The 23,703-nt window shown below is 46.3% G+C and overlaps 1 protein-coding gene across 2 annotated transcripts in view; it reads right to left on the bottom strand.

Moving 5' to 3' along the window:
- Nucleotides 1–23,703, bottom strand: part of MKS1 (MKS transition zone complex subunit 1) — a 341,489-nt gene that overhangs the window by 166,074 nt on the left and 151,712 nt on the right. For both annotated transcript variants that reach the window (XM_086954701.1, XM_086954702.1), the window contains exon 8: nt 10,462–10,570. In XM_086954701.1, the coding sequence (XP_086810827.1) occupies nt 10,462–10,570 (109 nt within the window). The remainder of the gene's footprint in view (nt 1–10,461; nt 10,571–23,703) is intronic.

The following is a 23,703-nucleotide window of genomic DNA, read 5'->3' as shown; positions in this document are numbered from 1 at the left end:
GGAGTGGTATGACCGCAACGCTCGGACGGTGGAGTTGGACACTGGACAGAAGGTGTGGGTCATGGAGCCACGGGAGCTTAGTGCCCTCCAGGACCAGTGGACTGGTCCGTATGAAATTGTGGAGCGTCGAGGCCAGACCACCTATGTCGTTGACTTAAAGACCCCCTGTCAGCCCCATTGGGTGCTCCACGTCAACCGCCTGAAGCCTCACCATGAGCGATCTGAGCTTGCTCTCCTCATGATGACGGATGGGAGCGAGGAGGAATAGAGTGATCCTCTTCCTGACCTTCTGGCGGTCCAGGAGAAGGATGGTACAGTGGAGGGAGTTGTCCTCTCCCCATCCTTGACCCCAGAGCAACAGGGGGACTGCCGCCAGGTGTTGGAGCAGTACGCCTCGTTGTTCTCCCTCACGCCTGGAATTACACATCTGTGTACCCATGATGTGGACACAGGGTACAGTCCGCCTGTAAAAACCAAGTCTTACCGGCTGTCCTATAAGGTTAAGAATAGCATCCCCGGTGAGGTAGCCAAAATGCTGGAGCTGGGGGTGATCGAACCTTCTAGCAGCCCTTGGGCCAGTCCGGTTGTGTTGGAATCCGAAAGCGGCCCCACCGGGCACCACACCAGAACTTCGGTTCTGTGTGGACTATCGGGGATTGAACTCTGTCACCAAGACAGATGCTCCCCCGATCCCAAGGGCAGATGAGCTGATTGACCGGCTGGGAGCAGCCCGGTACCTCAGCACCATTGATCTAACATCAGGGTACTTGCCTTGGCCGATGGAGCAAAGGAGAAAACAGCGTTCTCCACCGCAGAGGGCCACTCCCAATTCAGAGTGATGCCCTTCGGACTCAAGAATGCTCCGGCCACTTTCCAGCGGTTGGTGAACCAGGTGCTGTCTGGCCTGGAGTCCTTCTCAGCGGCATACCTGGATGACATAGCTGTCTTTAGTAGCACCTGAGAGGACCATCTGCAGCATCTCCAGGAGGTGCTGCAAGCTTTGCAACGTGCTGGTCTGACCATCAAGGCTAGCAAGTGCCAGATTGGACAGGGATCTGTCGTCTACCTGGGACACTTGGTGGGCGGAGGTAAGGTGCAACCCCTCCAGGCCAAAATTGAGACCATCTTGGCCTGGGAGCCCCCCAAAACTCAGACTGAGGTCCGAGCTTTCCTCGGCCTCACTGGCTATTACCGCCGGTTCGTCAAGGGATATGGTACCATCGTAGCCCCCTTGACTGAGATGACGTCCAAGAAGCAGCCACGAAAAGTGATCTGGACGGCTGCTTGCCAAAAGGCATTCGAAACACTGAAGCACGCGATGTGCACCGCCCCAGTGCTTGCAACACCTGATTTTACAAAGGAATTCATCGTGCAGACAGACGCCTCCGAGCATGGCATAAGCGCGGTGCTGTCGCAACTCAACAATGATGGCCAAGACCAACCTGTGGCCTTTATCTCCAGAAGACTCCTTCCTCGAGAACGGCGATGGAGTACCATCGAGCGAGAAGCCTTCGCCGTGGTCTGGGCCTTGAAGAAGTTGAGGCCATACCTCTTTGGCTCTCACTTCCTTCCTGATCCAGACCGACCACCGACCCCTTCGCTGGCTCATGCAGATGAGAGGCGAAAACCCCAAGTTGCTAAGGTGGTCCATTTCCCTACAGGGGATGGACTTTTGGGTGGAACATCGACCCAGAGTTGACCACGCCAATGTTGATGGTCTCTCCCGGTTCTTCCGCCTTAGTGACAAGAACTCCCTAGAGGTTGGGTAGCTCTCCATACTTTCAGCTGGGGCGGACGCATGTTAGACCTGTCAGCCTTAGGGTGGTCTTCCCTATTTTCTTTTCGCTTTTGCCTTATTTTTCTCACCCCTTGAGAAGGGGTGTATTCCCCTTGAGAAGCGCTGTGAACTGCTAACTGCCAAGCGCTGTATTCCCCTTGAGAAGCGCTGTGAACTGCTAACTGCCAAGCGCTGTATTTCCCTTGAGAGGCACTGTAAACTGCTGACTGGCAAGCGCTGCATTCCCCTTGAGAGGGGCTGTGAACTGCTGACTGGCAAGCGCTGTACCCCTTTTGAGAAGCGCTACTGCGTGGAGACCCTGTGTGGGCCCTGAGAGTGCTGCCTGAGGCGTGATGGTAAATTGCCCTAAAGCGCCACAAGGACCGAGCAATTTGACCACTTAAAGCTTCTGAGCTGCCCCTCCTGTCGCACTTGTCGAGCGCTCTTGCACTTCTGCTTTAGCCTTTGAGACTTACAGTCAGTGTTACAGCCTGCAACAAAAACACAGTGTCCTGAGAGGTAGGAGTCGGTAGACAATTACAACAAGCATGCACATAGCATTACTTTAAAAGAAAGAAGGAGAATACTCGTTTGTATGACAAAAGATAGTTATTCATCTTTATATTGTAACATTAGTTCCAAGGTCGGATGTAAACAGTTGAGAACAGCACTGCATAAATTGAATAGGTGACAACCACATGAAACTTGGTGCATAAACGTGTACAAAAGTGCAAGTGGCGATGCAAGTGAAGGTGAACAGCGTTGGTGGCGCACTGTGCATAAGGTGCAAATAATTTACAGTGAGTGGCTCAGCGGCGCATGTGACAGTATGATATCACAGTAGGCAAGGGTAATTTCATTTAATTGTAGAGCCACAAGGGAGGAGTGTGCCTATTGTTTAGGCTGTTAGGTCGACGGCGTTTCGATCCGGGTTAGTTCGGATCATCATCAGGACTAGGTTGTCTGAATGAAGGAGTGCTGGAGTAGGATCTGAATGAATTGAATCCTCTTTTAAGCAAGTATCCTAGTAAGGGAAGCCGTGGTAACTTGTGGAACTCCACTCAAGGATCGTCTGCGGGCTGCAGGAGGGTACTTGGTAATTCTGTGACCCGATTGGCCGTGTGGATCAGCCGTTTTCGCGTACGCTGTATGAATCGGCGTGTGCGGCGCTTCCGTGAAGGACGCCTACCTTCTGGCGCCTTCTCCGCGACGCCAGTGCTGCCTTCTGCACCCCCTCGGCGGCCCCCAGAGCCAAGAGAAGGCCGTCGTAAAATCTGGTCAGGCCGCAGTAGGCCTCGTTAGGCCTGAAGCCGGGATCTAGCGTCACGTGACAGGGGCGCCGGTGTCATTCCGCCCCCGCCGTGCCCTGATTGGGTCCCTGAAATTGTGCTCTGCGAGCCGCTCTGCAATTGGCGGTCGCTGCGCACCCTGGCCTCCTGTTGGTCCCTGGTCCCTGCAGGCTATGAGGGAGGACCGGGACCGGAGCTGACACTTGCGCGGGAGGCTCGCAGAGACTACCGGAGCCCCTGCACACCCCCGACTTCACTGGAGGGCTTAAAAGGAGCCCGGGAGCCTACAACACCACCGGAGGGCGCGGTAGGAAGAGCGCACCTCCGGGAGTCATCTTACCTTGTGCTGACCCTTCGCAGGGCCCGAACAGGGGCCGAAGAAGTGAGGTAAACCCCCGAGGAGGCTCCAAGTCCGCCCTCCCCGCGGGAGACTATAGTTGGGCCCCGTTAGCCCCAAGAGATACTGAGGACTGGGCAGGAGCCCTAAGAAAAGTTAACCCCTTAGCAGGGGAAAGGTTGTTCTACTGTGGTGATCTGATCGTTAAGGGAATTGTCATACTTTGCTCATGAGAGTCATGCCCTGCCTATTATGACCAAAAGAAATGCTCATATCCAAGTGTTGAATTGCTTTATTCCAGCCTGATGAAATGCCTGTATTTGTTGATAAATGGCTTGTTTTTGCAGCTAGGAAATGTTTACCCTCCATTAGTGACTGCTGCTGAGCAATGAGACGTTATTTAAAAGTCTGGGAAGGAAATTCTTTGCAGGTGCTGACTAGGAGTAAGGCTGTTACCAGGCCGACCGTTATTTAATATTTAATATTTATTTATTTATATATTTATTGCTGAGAAATGCAAAACCTGTGTTTTAAAGGAACAGCAATAAGTTAATACCGCTGTGATTTTTGACAGCTCTGATTCTAATTCAAGATAATTCAAGATAAAACGTATTTATTTGAATCAAGCATTCTGGTGTGGACTCAGTCCTTGCGTGCACTTATTGTCTCAGTGGATGAGTGTGTTGTGTAGTCACTTTACACCTAAGCTTCGGGTGCCTGCCGGCTCGGTCCAAGATACCCCCCGGGGACCTGGCGAACCCAGTTCCTACACAGATTATGTAGTCAAAAGGGAGGTGGAACTAAAGACACAAGATATAAAGAACATCACACATTTTTGGGAAATACTGACAATGGATTTACAGAACTTGGGTAACACCAACCAATCAAGAAGCAGCCAACACTCAAATCAATCCTGGTCAGAACGTCGAAAACCGTGGAGCCTGACACAAAGCAAACACGCCCTTAATAAGGCAATCAAGGCAAAAAAGAAAGGTATCTACTTGTCACAGATGCCTTCCACCCCTGCCTTGCGAGCCACTTATAAGAAGAAAGTCTGGGAGTTGAAAAGACAGTGGACAGAAAAGAACTGGCTTAAAGTGTTCTACCTAATTAAAGAAAAAGACAATAGCAAGCTATGGCGATACATCAACAGTCTGAGCTATGAAAGCCAGCGCAAGGAAAATAGTGTTGCAGGCAACGTGTGGGAACAGTACGTGAAGGGTCTGTACACTTGTGGAGCCAATAAGAGGGGCTCTCAGCTCAGAGTGGTCACAGGTGGCAGCTGCAACCATTAAGACTCAGAGCGCGCTGAAAGATATACAATGCCCAGTCAGCCCATCACTTATACAGTGGAGGAGACTGTAAGGTACATTAGGGCAACAAGAACAGATGGGGCCCCTGGCCCAAATGGTATTTCCTCTCAAGTCTTCAAAGCTGCCCCTGCCTTTTTTGCATCCATACTTACCCCGTCATACAATCAATAATTTTTTACAGCAATTTTACCAACATCCTGGAAAGGCTCAGTCTTATTTCCAATACAAAGGAAGGGAGACCACTCGAACCTGGCCAATTATAGGCTCATAGCCCTTCTTGACATAGAAGCCAAGGTTTATGCCCGCCTATTACTAAGGGACCTAGAGGCCTGGGTGGACAAGAACGGTATTCTTCCCCCTTTTCAGACTGGCTTTAGGGCCAATAGTTCCACCATGCACAATATCCTAGCGCTCTCTTACCTCTCGAATCAAGCCATATTGAGGAACAAGCTGCCCTTGTTTTGCTGCTTCATAGACTACGACCGAGTCAATCGAAGACGGTTATGGGCAAAACTCGAATCTTGGGGGGAGCCCTCAAACCCTGCTAAAAGCTATAAAAGCACTCTATGAGGGGACATGGGTCCAGGTCAAATTAAGTCCAACAATCGTAACACCAAGAATTGAAACTAACACCGGACTAAAGCAGGGTTGTGTTTTGGCCCCCCTACTACTCAACTTGTACACTGCAGACATGGGACAAGCCCTGAAAGACGCACCTCCGAGATGGGGGAAGTTGGCCCTGGGAACTCTCCAGTATGCGGATAATACAGTGGTCATGGACCACACCAGAATGGGGCTCCAAAGAGCATTAAATAGTCTTGCAATATACAACAAGGAAAATAGCCTACAGATCAATGAGAGCAAGACCAAGATAGTAATCTTTGGTAAATACCCCCACAGAAAACAAGCAACATGGTCTTTGGGTGAGCATCGAATCAGGACAGCAAAACACACAAGATGATGGACGGAATGTTGCACAATGGCAAAACATTCACCCCAGTCACAGATCTGAGTTTAATCCATCGTTATTTTGTCACCAAGCAACCCCAGTTCAGACAGGGCCATATGCAAATCAGTCTTGGCCCTGTGCCTCATGGGAACAGTCCAACCCGAACTGCCAAGCCATGTCTTTCCTGGACCGGAATCAAGCATCCTAGGACCGGTTTCTGGCTATCAGCCGTCTTCAGCCAGGATAGCTTGACTCCAGTGGCTTAGTGAGCAAGGGAAACACGTCTGGGCATACCCTTCCCACATAGGGTGAACAGCAAAAGACACAAGATGATGGACGGAATGTTGCACAATGGCAAAACATTCACCCCCAGTTACAGATCTGGGTTTAATCCATCGTTATTTTGCTCACCAAGCCACCCCAGTTCAGACATGGCCATATGCAAATCAGTCTTGACCCTGTGCCTCATGGGAACAGTCCAGGCCGAACTGCCAAGCCATGTCTTTCCTGGACCGGAATCAAGCATCCTAGGACCGGTTTCTGGCTATCAGCCATCTTCAGCCAGGATAGCTTGCCTCCAGTGGCTTAGTGAGCAAGGGACCCACGTCTGGGCATACCCTTCCCACATAGGGTGAACGGCAAAACACACAAGATGATGGACGGAATGTTGCACAATGGCAAAACATTCACCCCCAGTCACAGATCTGGGTTTAATCGACCGTTATTTTGCTCACTAAGCCACCCCAGTTCAGACATGGCCATATGCAAATCAGTCTTGACCCTGTGCCTTCGCTGTCCCAATAAAGACGCTCACAACTAAGTAGTCGCCTGGATATATATATATATATATATATATATATATATATATATTATATATATATATATATATATATATATATATATAGTAAAATTTGGATCCATTTCTTTAAGGAGCAGCTGCAACAGGAGACGCAGAGAGACCAGTCACCATCTGTTCGTGTACAGCCAGACCGGTTTCGGGAGTCTATCCCTTCTTCAATGGCTCCTGCTTGGCAATGATGATGCAGTATGCACTCATGATATTAAAGCCTGCCTTCAAGGGCGTGGTCAGATGAAATGGCCTTCTGGGTCTTGTAGTGCACACACCATTTACCTCGTGTGAGTTCATCATTGTGGCAGTTATTAAAAGTACGATTAGAACCCATGTGGGCTGGTGAGCATGTGGCTCTGGGTGTCCTCTTGTCTGTGGTCAGCTGCTTCTGGACACCACTCCCCTTCTTCAATGGCTCCTGCTTGGCAATGATGAACTCACACGAGGTAAATGGTGTGTGCACTACAAGACCCAGAAGGCCATTTCATCTGCCCACGCCCTTGAAGGCAGGCTTTAATATCATGAGTGCATACTGCATCATCATTGCCAAGCAGGAGCCATTGAAGAAGGGATGGACTCCCGAAACCGGTCTGGCTGTACACGAACAGATGGTGACTGTTCTCTCTGCGTCTCCTGTTGCAGCTGCTCCTTAAAGAAATGGATCCAAATTTTACCATTCTTGTGGCTTCTTCCACTGAGGGCTAAACTCTTTGTTTGAATATTTTGCGGCTGAGCCCAGTCGCGGAAGCAAAGCCTGCCACTTGCTGCGGACCCGTGATTGCGCCCAACGGTGCGATCAGTACACGGGGGAGTGGTGTCCAGAAGCAGCTGACCACAGACAAGAGGACACCCAGAGCCACATGCTCACCAGCCCACATGGGTTCTAATAGTACTTTTAATAACTGCCACAGTGATGAACTCACACGAGGTAAATAGTGTGTGCACTACAAGACCCAGAAGGCCATTTCATCTGCTCACGCCCTTGAAGGCAGGCATTAATATCATGAGTGCATACTGCATCATCATTGCCAAGCAGGAGCCATTGAAGAAGGGATAGACTCCCGAAACCGGTCTGGCTCTTTGTTTGAATATCTATATATATATATCTATATATCTATATCTATATCTATATCTATATATATATATATATATATATATATATATATACACACACACACACACACACACACACACACACACAGAAACTCCTTCCGAACAAAGAAGAGCAGAGACCCAAGGGGAAACTTTTGGAGGCTTTAATGTAATCAATGGCGGGTGCATTTCTGGCGGATGTTTGCCTTCGTCAGCGCCCAAAGCCTCCACAGGTGAATAGGCACTTTGCTCAAGATCCCGCCTCTATTTGAACTCGATGTAGCAAGTCCGCACCCCCCCCCCAGTACCTTGAAGCAGCACACCTGCGTAGCGTCCATTATGTCCTGGGAAAACTACAAGTCCCAGAGTCCCCTGTAGAAGGTCCTTGGGGGTTGTTGCTGGGAGAGTATATATATATTTACCCATATATCATTATTTCAACTTCAAGGGGCAGAGAGTTGCTGTGCAACCTTATGTGACTTCACGCTTTGCATTGCGGTGAGCTCATTGTGAGGAGGGAGCTGCCTCTTAACCTCTATAACTGAAGATTTGTGATCTTCAAACCTTACACTTTCTCAGTTAATGTGCATATTTCTACAAACACCATGTTGCTTAACACCATATAGTTCCCCTACTAGGCCTTGCGATTCCTATCCCATTGGTCATACCTGTAATCATCTCTATGCAGGCAATTGTTGTTTTTCTCCTTTCAATACAATCACTTCATACTGGCTCCAACCCTTTTATCTCCACTGTAATCTCTCAGTGAAACAGTTTCATAAATACTTAACTTGCAATCCATTCACTCCTGGTTCATGTATCTAAATAAAGCCTGCAAATGCCTTCACAGACACTAAACCTTCTCACGCGAGCCTTTACATGCAAGTATGTTCAGTAATCCCTACTTAGACAGTAATCACTAAAGCAGACACTGCACATAAACCAGTGTGCACCATAGACTGCTCAGGAATTACAGCACAAGCCTCACTGGGTGAAATCCTGCACTTACTACGTGTGCTTAACAATTATTATTGAACAATGTTTATAAAGGGGCATTAGGGATAAGTGCCTGCTGGAGTCAATCATTTCTACAGTCAACAACTATTACAGTCGTGAACTGGCACAATGAATGCTGCCCTCAGTAATGAATGCAGGCAGTAGGCGCTAGTTCAGCAAGCCAGCGGAAACTGCATGAGTGATCACTGACAACAGCATCAATTGTGCCAGAAATAAATGTCGCAAGAAGACAGTGTGGGAGATACCATTACCCTTAGCACTGTGCCTGTAAGCATTGATACAGTAAACACTATTCACAGTCCATCAGTAATGAAGTCACCCAGTAGCAATATCATTAGTAAACAGTTAGTAATGACTACACCTCCTCAGAAACAGTTTAATTCAGTATAGTCCTAGTACTCTGTAACAAAGACTTGCAATAATTTGATCTGACCCAACACAGACCGTGCCAATGCTCGTATTCCTAGCAAATGTTAATCCTATTGATAAATACAGTCAGCCCTATATAGAGTGTGGCAGACAGGGTACTCCACCACAAATATGGTTAAGTACCCTGTCCGCCAAACTGTTGGCTCACCTGCTCGGTTTAGAGTGGGCGAACTGTCATATTTCCACCGGAATCCTTTGACGGACGGCCGGTGAACCCCTCCGCGGTCGACCGCTCTAGCTGTTAGGCTACATCCTTTTTTGATTTCCAAAAATAAACTCCCATTTTAGGAATTTGTTATAGAAAAACAACCAAAAAACCTTTGCTGTGAGGCCACATGAAACTTCCCGGTTGCGCAGTAAAGCTACAGTGCCTTCAGAGGACCTGCTTAGAGACGACCTCTGAAGATGGCATGGTGAAGGACATTGCTGAATCTTAAATAAAGCCCAATGTCTTCAACATACATGCCAAAGTGTAAGCACTTCCTAATTTGCAGATGTTTTGCTAGCAATTGCCGTTCTGAAATCCTGGACCCCATCAGACATCATCAGTAATCATCCCCGATGACAACACCCCACCATGGTATTTTTGAATCCCACTGTAAAGTAAAACTATACAGGAATTTCTCAGTCTCGGAGAGACGCTGCTCCCTTGTATGAGAATATTGTGTCCTCCTCGGGATAAGCATCAGAAGAAGTCTGTCCTGCCCTCAGTACACAATGAGCACTTACATATGCCTAGGATGCGACACAAAAGGAGCTAACTATCTGATGGGAATGCCTCCATGAGCAAACAACTTGGATAGGAACGAGAGGCTGTGTTCTTGTGAAAATGCAGCAAGAGGAAAAGACAAGCCCTCATTTTCATCCTAATGCCTTTGTAGACAATGGCCTGTTAGTTCCCAAATTAACCAAACACAGCTGTCTGTAGGCAACAACAGGGTGCTTAGAGCAGAGTCTAAGGTTAGGAAACCAAGGGCAGAAGCCTAACCAGTTAGTTTTGTCCAGCCAATTATTAAAACGATTCCTCAATTAGCTGAACAATTTGTCTTCTTGTTGCTCTTCACCTCCAAAGCTCATTCTGGAAAGGTACAAGGGTGAGGAGGCATTACATAGTTACAGCAGATCATCTGCCGGATCCCATCTGACAGGCCTCCAAGGCCGGCCTTCACACACAACACTTTGGGCGACCGAAGACTCAGAAAAAAATCTGAAAATCCAGAGTTCAGTTCAAATGAAGCGTCTATAGGCATGGTCACAAAATTCATGACTCGTGCGGACGTTCAGTTTGCTATCTTATAATGCTTCTCTGTATTCATCCAAGTCTCATATACAGCTGAGTGATCACTCTCTCTTCCTGTTGGCCATCACACAGTTCACATATTATAATAACTTATAAGGTGATTCTTACATCCTTATATATGTGTTGCTCCCGCTCCTGCTCTTCTTGCTGTACTGCCACAGATGCATTTTCAAGAGTGTATTTCCAGAGTTCTCGCTTCTCGCCCTCCGTCTCGATCCTGGATGTATCAAGTCCCACAACAACATAGAAGAGCAAATAAGTAAATTAGTGCAGTCTGTTAAATAATGCAATATCCCCTCGGTGTTCCACAGGCCCTTTTAAACACAGACTTGCAAGGCACTGGCAACTTCATATTAACTTTCACACATGCTCAGAGGTTCCTCTAAGATTATTTATTTACCAGCTGCAAGCAATCAAGTGGCTTTGATGTGTATGGAGTGCTGGGTTTTCATGGCGAAGTGGTATCAGAATAAGAAAGTATGGGTGTCTAGCAAATGGAGTCGCTTGTAGGCATCAGTGGATTAAATAAAATAATAAGCAGAAATGAAGTTAGCCGGTTAAATCCGTAATTCTTTCATTGGCCTCCCAGGAGTAACAGGTAGACTGAAAAGGAAGAAGTGGAATCATGGGCATGAATTGCAAAAAGAAAATTAAACAGCATGTGGTGAGAACATCGGGCAACCCCTACATGGCCAGAGAGGACCAAAAACGAGACAGATGACGGCTGAGAAAAGTTGACATGTTCAAAGAAGGAGGTAGGTAATGCCCAAAAATAGGAGATGCTCTGGAATGAGTAGCATGGAAAGTTAAAACAGGTAGCACTCTTTCTGGTGGATACTCTAACCGTTGATTCCCCAGGCAACAGACTAGAGCACCAGTGCTCCCACGTGCCGCTAGGTGGTGCTGAGAAGCTCCAGACTGGCTTTGTTTCACCCCAGAAGTGAAGGTGCACAGCCACACATAAACACCACTCCTCGCACCAACATCAGTTTCTGGGTTCACTCTTTCCGCACCCTCTGACAAGGAGCACAAAACAATTGCCGGTACCAGTGTGCAGATCTCTAATTTGGGACCTTTTTCAAAAGTAAAAAGGGACCATTCCACAGAATGGGGAGATAGGATTGGTAGTGGGGAATCTGCGGTTAGTGTATTTACGAGAAAGTACCTTACAGAAGATAAGTAACTTGGTCTTCTGATGGGTACTTCTCTTTGCAGATTCCTCCCCTTAGAATAGATGCCAAAACAGTACCTCCCAAGGTGGAGGGAAAGATCAGGAGGTCCTGCAAAACAGAACAGACGAAATCCTTTTTCTGTAAAGCATTACTAGTATGCGTAAGTGTGCATGGACGCTCACGTCGTGGCCTGACAGATGTCAAAGACAGGCACTCCATGTGTCAATGCAGTGATGGCAGCACTAGCTCTTGTGAAAAGGGTCCTCAGTGCTTCCTGATGGTGCTTCTTGGCCAATGAGTAGCAGATCTTAAGGCAAAAGGCTAGCCAGCTTGACAGAGTCCTCTTCTGCACCCCCTTACTTTTCTTTGCCCCAGAGGACCCTACAAAAAGTAGATTATCCACCAAACGGTCTTACATTCGATTGCAGCAAAAGTCTAAAGCGCTTTTGGAGTCCAGCCTATGGAATCAAAAATTGGAAGGATGGTGGGTTAACTCATGTGACAAGCTGAGGTGATCACAATGAGGAAGACAATTTTGACAGTCAGAAGACACAACAAACAGTTGTGCATTGACTCAAACAAGGTACACATGAGGTACATCAGGACCAAGTTAAGGTCCTACTGTGGCATTACAAATGATTTGGCAGGGAACATGTATGCCAAACCTTTAATAAACTGCATCACAACACGTGATTTAAACAAGGACGGTTGGTTCTGCAAATAAAAAAAGGCCAAAAGGGTCGCCACATAACTTTATTAGTGCCCACTACAAGACCTTGCTGAGCCAAAGGCAAAAACAATAAAACATCCATTAGTTCGGTTTGCAAGAGATCTGTGTTGCGGGCTCCACATAAAGCCACAAATTGTTTCCAGCGCTTGGAATAAATTGACTTTGTAGAGAGATGACTGGCAGCAAGGACCCATCCACAACTTCAGGTGGTAGATCAGATGCAATTAACTGCAGCTGGTCAATCTCTTAGAGTGGAGGTGTAGATTACACAGGTTTGGGTGCAGACCCTTGCCCTGCTGCTGGTACAGAAGGTCCTCCTGAAGAAGTTGTTTAATCAGAAGACAGATGCTCATGCCCAGATGTTTCAGGTGCCAAACTCTCCTGCCCAAATCTGGAGCCAATCGGATGACTTAGGCCGGGTCGATCTTGATCTTCAGAACTCAGGGAAAGAGAGGCAGAGGTGGAAAGGAGTCTCATGCTCCACTCTAGCTGGAATGTGTCTTCCAGAAAGAGCAATCTTGGGCACCCTAAAGGGCAAGAATAATGACACTGCCCACTCTCACCGGTGGCGAAAAAATTCAGCTAGGGTTCTCCCCACTGTTCAAAGATGCCTTGTGCGACCTTTAGGTCAAACCGTCATTTGTGATCTGCCAGGCACAGCCTGTTGGGCTTGTCCGCTCTGGCGTTTAAATATCCCTCCAGGTGGTGCATGATAAGGAAGATGCTCTGGCACCCCATCCCACTCCAGAGGTGCACAGCATCTTAACACAGAATTTTACCCCCCCCCCCCTATTTAATGCAATACCACATAGTGGTGGTGGTGTCCGTGGGAACTTGCACCAGCCTCCCTTTCATGGACAACAGGTAGAACATCAGTGGCAAGCGAATGGCATGCATCTCGAACAGACTGTAATGGACCTGGGATTCCGCAGGGGAATAGAGTCCTCTGACCTCCATCTTCCCCAGCTGACATCCCCAACCAGTCAGTCTGTCACAACCATCAGCTTTGGGTGGGGCAGGAAGAGGGGTATGTCGCTGGACAAACTGCGCTTGAACAGCCACCACAATAGATCTCTTGCCATCCCCTCTGAAACCTGAATGGAATCCAACAGTTTTCCTTGGCACTGGGACCGCTGAGATTTCAGATTGCAATACAGAGCCCGCATACGCCACCTGAATAAATGATGAGCAGGATTCGGGAGGCCAAAAGGCAAAGAAGCCTCAGAACTTCTCCCACCAAGACTAAGGCCCTTATTATGAGTCTCACGGTGGCGGTCTCCCGACCGCCCTATAACGACTGGGGAGGTCAAGTCGCCCTGGGACCACCGCAACTGCCAGGGAACCACCATTCCCTGGAAGTTGCACGGCGGTCCAGAAGCTGCAAAATGCTTGGGGGGACAGCCGTGGTCCGCCAAGCATATTACGAATTTCCTCTGCCCACAAATTTCATGGCGGTGAGCCCGCCATGAAAACCATGGCTAAGAGGAAACAAAGGGGGCCCTGCTGGTCACCTTGGTGCCTCAAGCCATGTGGATGCACACAAGGGAGAACAACATGCGCCCTCTGTGTGCATGCAACCCAGTACCTGCGCGGCAGGTACTGCCTTTGATGTTCCCATTGTGGTGCCTATTTCATAGGCACCAACCTGGGAACGCCAAAGTACTGCCCGCCAGACCAGGAGAAAACTCCTGATTTGGACTGCGGTTCGTACACGGTCTTTCCCGCTCCCGCACCATCAAACCTTGTAATGAGGCCCTAAGGATGAAACATTGAAATCATGGTCTAAGTGTCCTGGATTTTTTGTAACAAAGGAAGGCCTTGAAATGTATAGTATCCAAGACAGCTCCTATGAGAGGGAGCCTCTGTAAAGGAGTCAGGTGTGACGTTGGCACGTTGATAGAGAACCCCCAATGATGTCACAAGGTTCGCGGTCGTCAGGAGGTGGTCCCCGACGGACTGTGGTGAGCTCATCTTCAACAGCCTGCTGAGGTACAGGAAAACCGGTACCTCAACCTCTAAAGGTGAATGCCGACCACCTCCAACACTTTTGTGAACACTGGAGGGGTGCTGGTGGGCTCAAAGGAAGCACAGTAAATTGAAAATGCTCCTGTCCTACTCTGAACAGCAGGAAATGTCTATAGGACTGCAAGACACGTATTTTCACATAACTTGTCCAAGGCTACAATCCAGTCGCCCAGGTCCAGGACAGACAGAACCTGCTCCATCATGAGTATTTTGAATATGTCCTTCTGCAGCAAGGAACTCAGAGAGTGAAGATCTCAAATAGAACAGAGGCCTCCATCCTTCTTCGGCACAAGGAATTAGCAGGAGTTACAACCCATAACAATCCATACGTATCAGCAAGCAAGATGGAAAGGTGTTACTAAAAAAGCCGCTTTGATATAAGAGGTAAACCCTTTGCTCCTGAATCGGAATGACAGAGTTGTCTTTTTCATGATAGATCTGTGAAAGACCTTCGATCTAAATTGGATCTTAACTTTAAGTTTTGCTTTGGAATCACAAATTAAACAAAGTAAACTCCTATACTCTGTTCATCTTTGGGTACTACAGTACTTTTTACCAAAAAGGCCACTATCTCCTTTAGGAAAAAGTGGTGGTGGCCTTTTTTTGTATTACTGTTTCTTTGGTAGCATGGCTCGGGACGTCTTCCCCAATACTATGCAAATGCCAGGTCTTTTTATGTTTAGTACCCACTTGTCTGACGTTTTTCTGCCATTCCTGCAAAAAACAAAACATATTCTCCCACTTACTGGAATGGTGTGATCAGAGGTACCCTTTACTGAGTCCCTTGTTTTGTTCCACACCTCTGTTGCATTGGGCCTTTCCTCTCCACCTGACATGAAAGGTTTGTTGTGGCTGGTTTGTTGCCAGTGAGAGGTAGGCAGTAGATTGTAATTTTTGAAAGATCATGGTATGAAAGCGTGATCGCCCCTGACCGTTTCTATTTATTTATAACCATTCTAAAGGGGGGTGCTATGGAAGTCTCCCAGCTGATTTCACAGTGTTATTATCTTTTCTAGTTAGTTTTTTTGGGGTCATCCACAACCCTTTAAAATACAGTTTTGCCTCTGAATGGTTTATTGATATTAGACGGTAGTTCAGGCTTGGAGTCTAATATTTTCAATGAGGAGTGTCTCTTGAGTACTGAGCCTGGGCAAGAGGGAATCTATGTAGATTTTAGGCAGGCATTTGACAATACCTTCCCCCCTTGTATAACTATAGTGCATTATCCTCCCACTGCTGATATCCATAATTTTAAGGAGGTTGTTAGTGTTTACAATTCTCCATTGTCTGCCTGCTGACCTCTTCATTTTAATCCAATCAGCATCTAGTATCTTGCGGTCTTCATCTGGACCTGTAGATGCTGGTACATACACCTTTTTTCCTGATAGCAGAGACAATGATTGAGTCAACAGGCAGAATACCTCTAATGTAGTTTGGGTTTTGTCGTAACTGTTTATATAATATGTCTACCCTACGGGTCAGTGCTTTCGATGATGAAAGCTCCTTGAAGCCTTCCTCCTATGTGAGGTATAACAGAAAGGTTTTGTTAGTCCTCTGCATTGGGGATATTGCCTCAAGCAGAAAAAATGTTTCTTCCTGTTCCTCTTCCAACAACATTCCATATGTATAAGCTGATCTCCCACTTAGGGCCATATGTATGAAGGTACCGATTTGCGATTCTGAAATAGCGATTTTTAAGAAATCGCTATTTCAGAATCGCAAATTTGTATGTATGTACAAATTCGCTTTTTATTAGCGAATTCTTAGTATTCCTTAATTGCGATTAGCAAATTGCGAATCGCAATTAAGGAATACTTTCCCATTCATTTCTATGGGCCAGGCGGCCCACAGGAATGAATGGGAAGGTATTCTCAATTTTGCGATTCGCAATTTGAAAATCGCAAATTGAGAATAATTTCAAGGGTGTCCAAAGGACACCCTGTTGCACCCCTGAAATATGCATGGGTGCACGTGGCGCACATACATGCCCTAAGGGCATGTATGTGCGTCACATGGCACTTTGAAAAATGCTGAAATGTGCATTTTTAAAGGAAATCGCAACTTGCCACCAACTAGAAGTTGGTGGTAATTTGCGATTCCTTAAGGACATTTTTGAATTTTTTTTGGCTTCATACATTGTATTTAAGGAATCGCAAAATTTGCGATTCCTTAAATGCAATTGCAAAATAAGGAATAGCAAATTTGGCGATTCCTTATTTTGCACCAATTTTACTTCATACATATCATTTTCCTAATTCGCATTCGCAAAGGCCAAAATTCTGCGAATTTCGGCCTTTGCGAATGCGAATTTGCTTCATACATATGGCCCTTAGTCTGTGACACAAGGATAAGTCATCAGGAAAAGATGGCTTTGATGGCTAGGCACCTATCTCATTTGGAGGGGAATCTGCATCTTTCCCAGTGTCAGTGTTCTTTCGACTAGGCACATGAGTGTCTTCTTCAAACTATGTGTGTTCCTCTTCCTATTATTCAGGTGATGCATGCTGTGTTCTCCTCCCCACGTTTTCCCTAAAAAACAAATGTTTTCTATATTTTTCTCAGTCCCTTTATCACATGCTTTTCCTGGTGTTGAGAGAATTATGGGGCATGACCGGGAATAACTGTTGACGTTTTGACCGTGTGGTTTGCACAACTGAAAAATATAGAAAAAAATTGTTAGGGCAGATCTCCTTACTTAATTCCTCCATTTTTGTGTATTTCGTGTACACTTCATGTGATATATCAGTGTCACTCATATCACCGTGTTCACTTGATTCACTTTATTTACATGCCACTTATGAGTGAGATTTATAAAAAAAATGACAGCCATGAAATGAACTAGTAAATACTACGCATTAAAATAATCTTTTCCTGTGTGTTCCATTTAAAAGTAAAACAATGAATTAGACTTTTGCTTTGCTGATTAATTCTTTACATATTCTAAGCAATTGGTCTCTCCCCGACAGAACCACTTGTAGTTGTTTCTTGTTCTGTATTAGGGCAGCAACCTCAGCCTCAAGGCATTATTTTCTGTTAGCGACACTGACAGATGTTTGTTTTGCTTTGACATCATGTGTAGACATGGTCTTCCTTTTAGGAATTGGGGGAGTGTCTTTAGCCCTCCTCTGATCATGTCGGCCCTTTGGGGTTGAGACAGCCTGAAGGTTTGTCCTTACCGTTGTTTTTTTCTATCAACTTAGAGGGCACCTTATTCCGTATTTTCTTCCTTCAATTGCCAAGTGTTTTTCTTTTGGAGTGGAGTGAATTTTTTCTTCCTCACCGAGTCGGGCAAGCCTACCAGCTTCAAGAGGCTTTTCCTTCTGAGGTGAGTTGAGATAAATGTTTTTAGCTCCACTCATTGTATTGAATATCTACCTGTGCTTAAACCATCACTCACACTCTTCCACCTGAGCCTTCAGGTTAGTGTAGCACATTTAAAGTTCTCCCGATAATAGCTACAGGTCCTGAACGGAAACCCCTTAGTTCGATGCTAAAGCGTTATGGGACAACCTTTGTTTGTGCCTTGCTTTTAAAATCTTTGGTTGGAAGGCCGGAACTGCTTGGCTCCATTTTGACCTATGGCCCTTGGGCAGGCATAAATTACAAACTTTATATAAGTCATTCCCAGGTAACGTATGATGGCACTTGGGGAAAAATCAAAAGTGTATTTTCCATCACACGGTTCTTCAAGATCATGAAAAAAACAGAAATTGCAGATGGTCTCATAATAAATATTCTCCGGCCCCCTCCGCTCATATTCTCTCTAGAATAACCTATTTCCTTTGACCTTGATCAAGGCCTTGATAAAACACAAACTTCACCCCTAGTGGTGGTAGCTCTTTTGAGCTCAAACTTCGGTCATATGTGACTTTGTGGTTAATTCATGGCAAATGCTTTGTGTTCTAGAGCTCCAGGATTTCTCCTTGATGATGCCAACAGTCTTCTATGACTTGGAGAATCTCTTTTGATTCAAAACCCAATGACAAAAAAAAGATCTGAAGATGGTGATTATGTACTAGGACATTGTGGGCTTACGTTCTGTCATTGTGAAGTTACATGTGGTTGACAGGCATAAGGGGCACGTTTTAGAGTTGTATATAGTCGCTGGACCCAACTGTTATTTGTCCGAATAATGGACAGCTTCTGAATCTGAGAAAATTTGTGCTGCAAAAATATCTTTGCTTGACTCTGATCACAATATTGATGCAGATTTGGTCATAGAGCTTTCGATAACATTTGCCCAGGAAACTATCTATGAGTGGGTACTTGTTACTCTTAGTTCCGGATTTAGTATCCATTTCAACGGTATAAAAGTACAACCTCCGCACTGTAAGGCAGAAACAGCAATACTATTAAAGAGAGAACAATTAGAGTAAATTCAAAGCATGATGCAATTTTTTGAGAAGAGTAGAGGGGCTTTAGCTACAGCCTCCGGTGAAAGACATGTTTGAGGAACACAGATATACTGGAAAGGATTTTGTAGCACAGTTAAAACTGACTCTACTCCAACACAATGTAGATGCTGACAATTGAAGAGATTACAACCATTTGCTAGAATTGGAGCATTTACAAAAAAGATGATACGAGTACCATCACACATCAGAAGGGCATTATGAAAAGATCATTAACTTACTTCTTTAAAGATGCAAATTATATTTTTGTTGTCAAGAACCAAGCAAAGGCATCAACCACAAGTTAGCAGTTCTATGTGAAGACTGTTGCTTAAAACATTTAGCATGACAGAGTCTCAGATGACTACATTTTAATGAGAACCAACGAAAAATATTTAAAGAATGGTCATGTGCAAAAAGAGACTACTTTATAAGACACCATGTGACCACAGCATTAAATAGTCAAAAAATGGTATGGATGAAATTTGTGGAAAGGAAGAAAGTCAAGTCTGTACCGGGAAAAACAGAGGAAAGGATTGAGCCGTTCTAAGGATGCATCACGTTAAAGTAATAGTGAGAAATTCTTCATGTAATTCTCCCAGGGAGCAAAGATCTTCATTGTATTTCAACATTGTAGTAGACAGTGACTCACAAATGACACGGACAGAACATACTCCTATGGAATCTCAAACATGAGCACACTGACACACACAGAGACACACACACACACAGCAAATGGAATCCCCAAAAATATAGCAGTGGCCACAAAGGGCAGGTCATCAATGTATGCAATATGATATCCAAATGTAGATGAATGGATAAAGTAAGTTTGGTGTCTACAAGACTAGAAAATATGAATGATTTTCATTCTTTTGTACTAATGACGAGTACACATCATAATAACACAAAATTGTACAGGCTACAACTTCAGAAGCTTGTAAACTGTCATGCCAATAACATGCTTGGGTACATGGAGAAAGATCATGTTTAAGGATAGACATTGTAACAAGAAGATGTATTGAAGTAGACACTTCACAAGAACTAAGTGAAAAAAATTAAATCACTTCAAATGAGCTTTTAAGAACCAACTAGGAAAATGTAAACATTTCAAATGGCATAAATCCTGCTTAAAGTATTTGGAGTTCACATGTTACATGTTGGGGATGGTTCCACTACCATTCAGGTGGAAATACAGCAACATTTTAGAAGATATATGTAGGTAGGAGAACAAAGAACCAAGTTCTGTTATGCAGGGACAATAGAAACTTGTAACTACCTCCACATCAGAAATTTAAATGGTAATAACGAGTGAATACCTAGTCTAGCCCACATGAAATGCTGCAGACTACAGTGATTTAAACATTTGACTTGGGTTGGGTGCACCATCAGGGGCTTTAGACAAACAAGCATTGGAAATGCAATAGGGCTCGCATTAGGAAAGTTTGAGCTATTGGTCTTATAAATGAATTTTTTTTTATTTATGTGTTATTTTTTAAAATAGCTAAATTAATAGCTTTGTCATTTACAATGCCAATAGTTATAACTTTCGCAAATGTGACAACTATAGCATTTGTAATGCAACATGTTTTGTATTTACGTGACTTAGATGTATTGATATTACAAATAACAATGGCTTTTAATTTTTTTAAATAATTAATACTTAAATAATTTATTTAATTTGTAATGGCAATAGCTTAAACTTTTGTAAATAACTTTTGTGAAGATTATGTTCAGTGTTTTTTATTGTGACGAAAATCCAAGAACAGAAGTGAAATATTATCTTTTTTTGTGATATGTAATAAAGAGTAAAAGCTAGAAAACAGCTTGAAACATTGAAAGAACATATTTGAACCAGTGATGCTGTGGTTACGCTGAGTGATGCTATGGTTGCGCTGAGTGATGCTGTGGTTGCGCTGAGTGATGCTGTGGTGGTGCTGAGTGATGCTGTGGTGGTGCTGAGTGATGCTGTAGTGGTGCTGAGTGATGCTGTGGTGGTGCTAAGTGATGCTGTGGTGGTGCTGAGTGATGCTGTGGTTGCGCTGAGTGAAGCTGTGGTTGAGCTGAGTGGTGTGTGCATCGGTGAAGCTTAGTGGGTGCATTGGTGGAGCTTAGTTGGAGCATCAGTGGAGCTGTGTGGTTGGTGCATCGGTGGAGCTGTGTGGTGGGTGCATCAGTGGAGCTGTGTGGTGGGTGCATCAGTGGAGCTGTGTCGGTGGAGCTGTGTCGGTGGAGCTGGGTGGTGGGTGCATCGGTGGAGCTGGGTGGTGGGTGCATCGGTGGAGCTGGGTGGTGGGTGCATCGGTGGAGCTGTGTAGGTGGATCTGTGTGGAGGGTGCATCGGTGGAGCTGGGTGGTGGGTGCATCAGTGGAGCTGTGTGGTGGGTGCATCGGTGGAGCTGTGTGGTGGGTGCATCGGTGGAGCTTAGTGGGTGCATTGGTGGAGCTGTGTGGTGGGTGCATCGGTGGAGCTTAGTTGGTGCATCGGTAGAGCTGTGTGGTGGGTGCATCGGTTGAGCTGTGTGGTGGGTGCCTCGGCGGAGCTGTGTGGTGGGTGCCTCGGTGGAGCTGTGTGGTGGGTGCATCGGTGGAGCTGTGTGGTGGGTGCATCAGTGGAGCTGTGTGGTGGGTGCATCGGTGGAGCTTTGTCGGTGGAGCTGTGTGGTGGGTGCATCGGTGGAGCTGGGTGGTGGGTGCATCGGTGGAGCTGGGTGGTGGGTGCATCGGTGGAGCTGGGTGGTGCGTGCATCGGTGGAGCTGGGTGGTGGGTGCATCGGTGGAGCTGTGTAGGTGGATCTGTGTGGTGGGTGCATCGGTGGAGCTGGGTGGTGGGTGCATCAGTGGAGCTGTGTGGTGGGTGCATCGGTGGAGCTGTATGGTGGGTGCATCGGTGGAGCTTAGTGGGCGCATTGGTGGAGCTGTGTGGTGGGTGCATCGGTGGAGCTTAGTTGGTGCATCGGTGGAGCTGTGTGGTGGGTGCATCGGTAGAGCTGTGTGGTGGGTGCATCGGTTGAGCTGTGTGGTGGGTGCATCGGTTGAGCTGTGTGGTGGGTGCCTCGGCGGAGCTGTGTGGTGGGTGCATCAGTGGAGCTGTGTGGTGGGTGCATCGGTGGAGCTGTGTGGTGGGTGCATCGGTGGAGCTTAGTGGGTGCATTGGTGGAGCTGTGTGGTGGGTGCATCAGTGGAGCTTAGTTGGTGCATCGGTAGAGCTGTGTGGTGGGTGCATCGGTTGAGCTGTGTGGTGGGTGCCTCGGCGGAGCTGTGTGGTGGGTGCCTCGGTGGAGCTGTGTGGTGGGTGCATCGGTGGAGCTGTGTGGTGGGTGCATCAGTGGAGCTGTGTGGTGGGTGCATCGGTGGAGCTTTGTCGGTGGAGCTGTGTGGTGGGTGCATCGGTGGAGCTGGGTGGTGGGTGCATCGGTGGAGCTGGGTGGTGGGTGCATCGGTGGGGCTGGGTGGTGCGTGCATCGGTGGAGCTGGGTGGTGGGTGCATCGGTGGAGCTGTGTAGGTGGATCTGTGTGGTGGGTGCATCGGTGGAGCTGGGTGGTGGGTGCATGAGTGGAGCTGTGTGGTGGGTGCATCAGTGGAGCTGTGTGGTGGGTGCATCGGTGGAGCTTAGTGGGTGCATTGGTGGAGCTGTGTGGTGGGTGCATCGGTGGAGCTTAGTTGGTGCATCGGTGGAGCTGTGTGGTGGGTGCATCGGTAGAGCTGTGTGGTGGGTGCATCGGTTGAGCTGTGTGGTGGGTGCCTCGGCGGAGCTGTGTGGTGGGTGCATCGGTGGAGCTGTGTGGTGGGTGCATAGGTCTCGCAGCATTAAAGTTTGAGTTACTGGCATTGTAAATGACAATGCTTTGCATATTTTTTTTTTTATTTGCAATTGGTATATAAACATTGTTTGTGAATGGTTAGCTGATGTGGTGGTGTCCCCGAGTGATGTGGTGGTGTCCCCGAGTGATGTGGTGGTGTCCCCGAGTGATGCGGTGGTGTTCTTGAGTGATGTGGTGTGTGAGGGTGAGGGTGTGAGGGTGAGAGGGTTGTGAGGGTGAGGGGTGTGAGGCTGTAAGGGCCAGTGAGCGTGTGTGAGGGTGAGGGGGTGTTAGAGTGACGGGTGAGGTTGAGGGGGGGGAAGAGACATGCGCTGTTTTAACCTAGCCAATACATCTCCGTAAAGAGTGCCCCACCCCACACTTAAATGTAAGTAAAAGTCCAAAGCATCGAGTGAAAAATTGGTCTTGCTTATTTTTTCATTTCATTTTTACTGGTAGCATATTTGCTTTGGTTAAATGCGGACCCAGGGACTATTTTAAGATGTTCTTATATGCAAATGAGTCGTTTGAATGTGGTGCAGCATAGGTAGTACATTATATGATCATCGTTGGTAGCCATGGGATAAGCATGTGGCCAGCTAAAGGGTAACGCTTTCAGATTTCCTTTACCCTAATGATAATGAAGTGTGATGGCCTTTTAGCAAAATAAGAGGTGAAATAATTAGATGGTAGTACTGTCCCCACTAAAGTCTGAAAGTACTAAGTCCAGACCAAACTTTAAAAAAAAATTCACATTTGCACCGTAGGGCCTGTATTTTAATCAAGACATGACATTTCATTGATGGCTCCCCTGTTACCTCAGTGTATTTAGGGCTGGCAATAGCCATCATTCTTTAGGGGGAATCACATTTCCTAGTGCTTTTTTGCTAGCCTGCTGTTTCTCTGCTTGGTCTGTTGTGAAAACAATACTTCAAAAAAATTCAGTGATTATGTATACAAAAATGCTGGGCCTTCTGCTAGACGCAATCAAATAACATCAGCCCATTATATAAACAGCTCACTGCAAAATTCCCCCAAAAATAAGCTGCAGTTGCACTGAGATAATACCTGCTTTGAACTAGCCATAAACTGACACACAGGCACTGTATATTAAACTAATATAAATATTTAAGTGAACATGAAAATTATATTCACAGGGAAGGAGTGAACATTCTTCAATTAAAAGCATAGTCCTGGGAGGAGAATCACATTAAAGCAATTGTAAAAATTA

The sequence above is a fragment of the Lissotriton vulgaris genome, chromosome 2_1 (genome assembly GCF_964263255.1).
Source record: "Lissotriton vulgaris chromosome 2_1, aLisVul1.2, whole genome shotgun sequence".
NCBI classification, from domain to species: domain Eukaryota; kingdom Metazoa; phylum Chordata; class Amphibia; order Caudata; family Salamandridae; genus Lissotriton; species Lissotriton vulgaris.
This window is presented reverse-complemented; position numbering and strand designations above follow the sequence as displayed.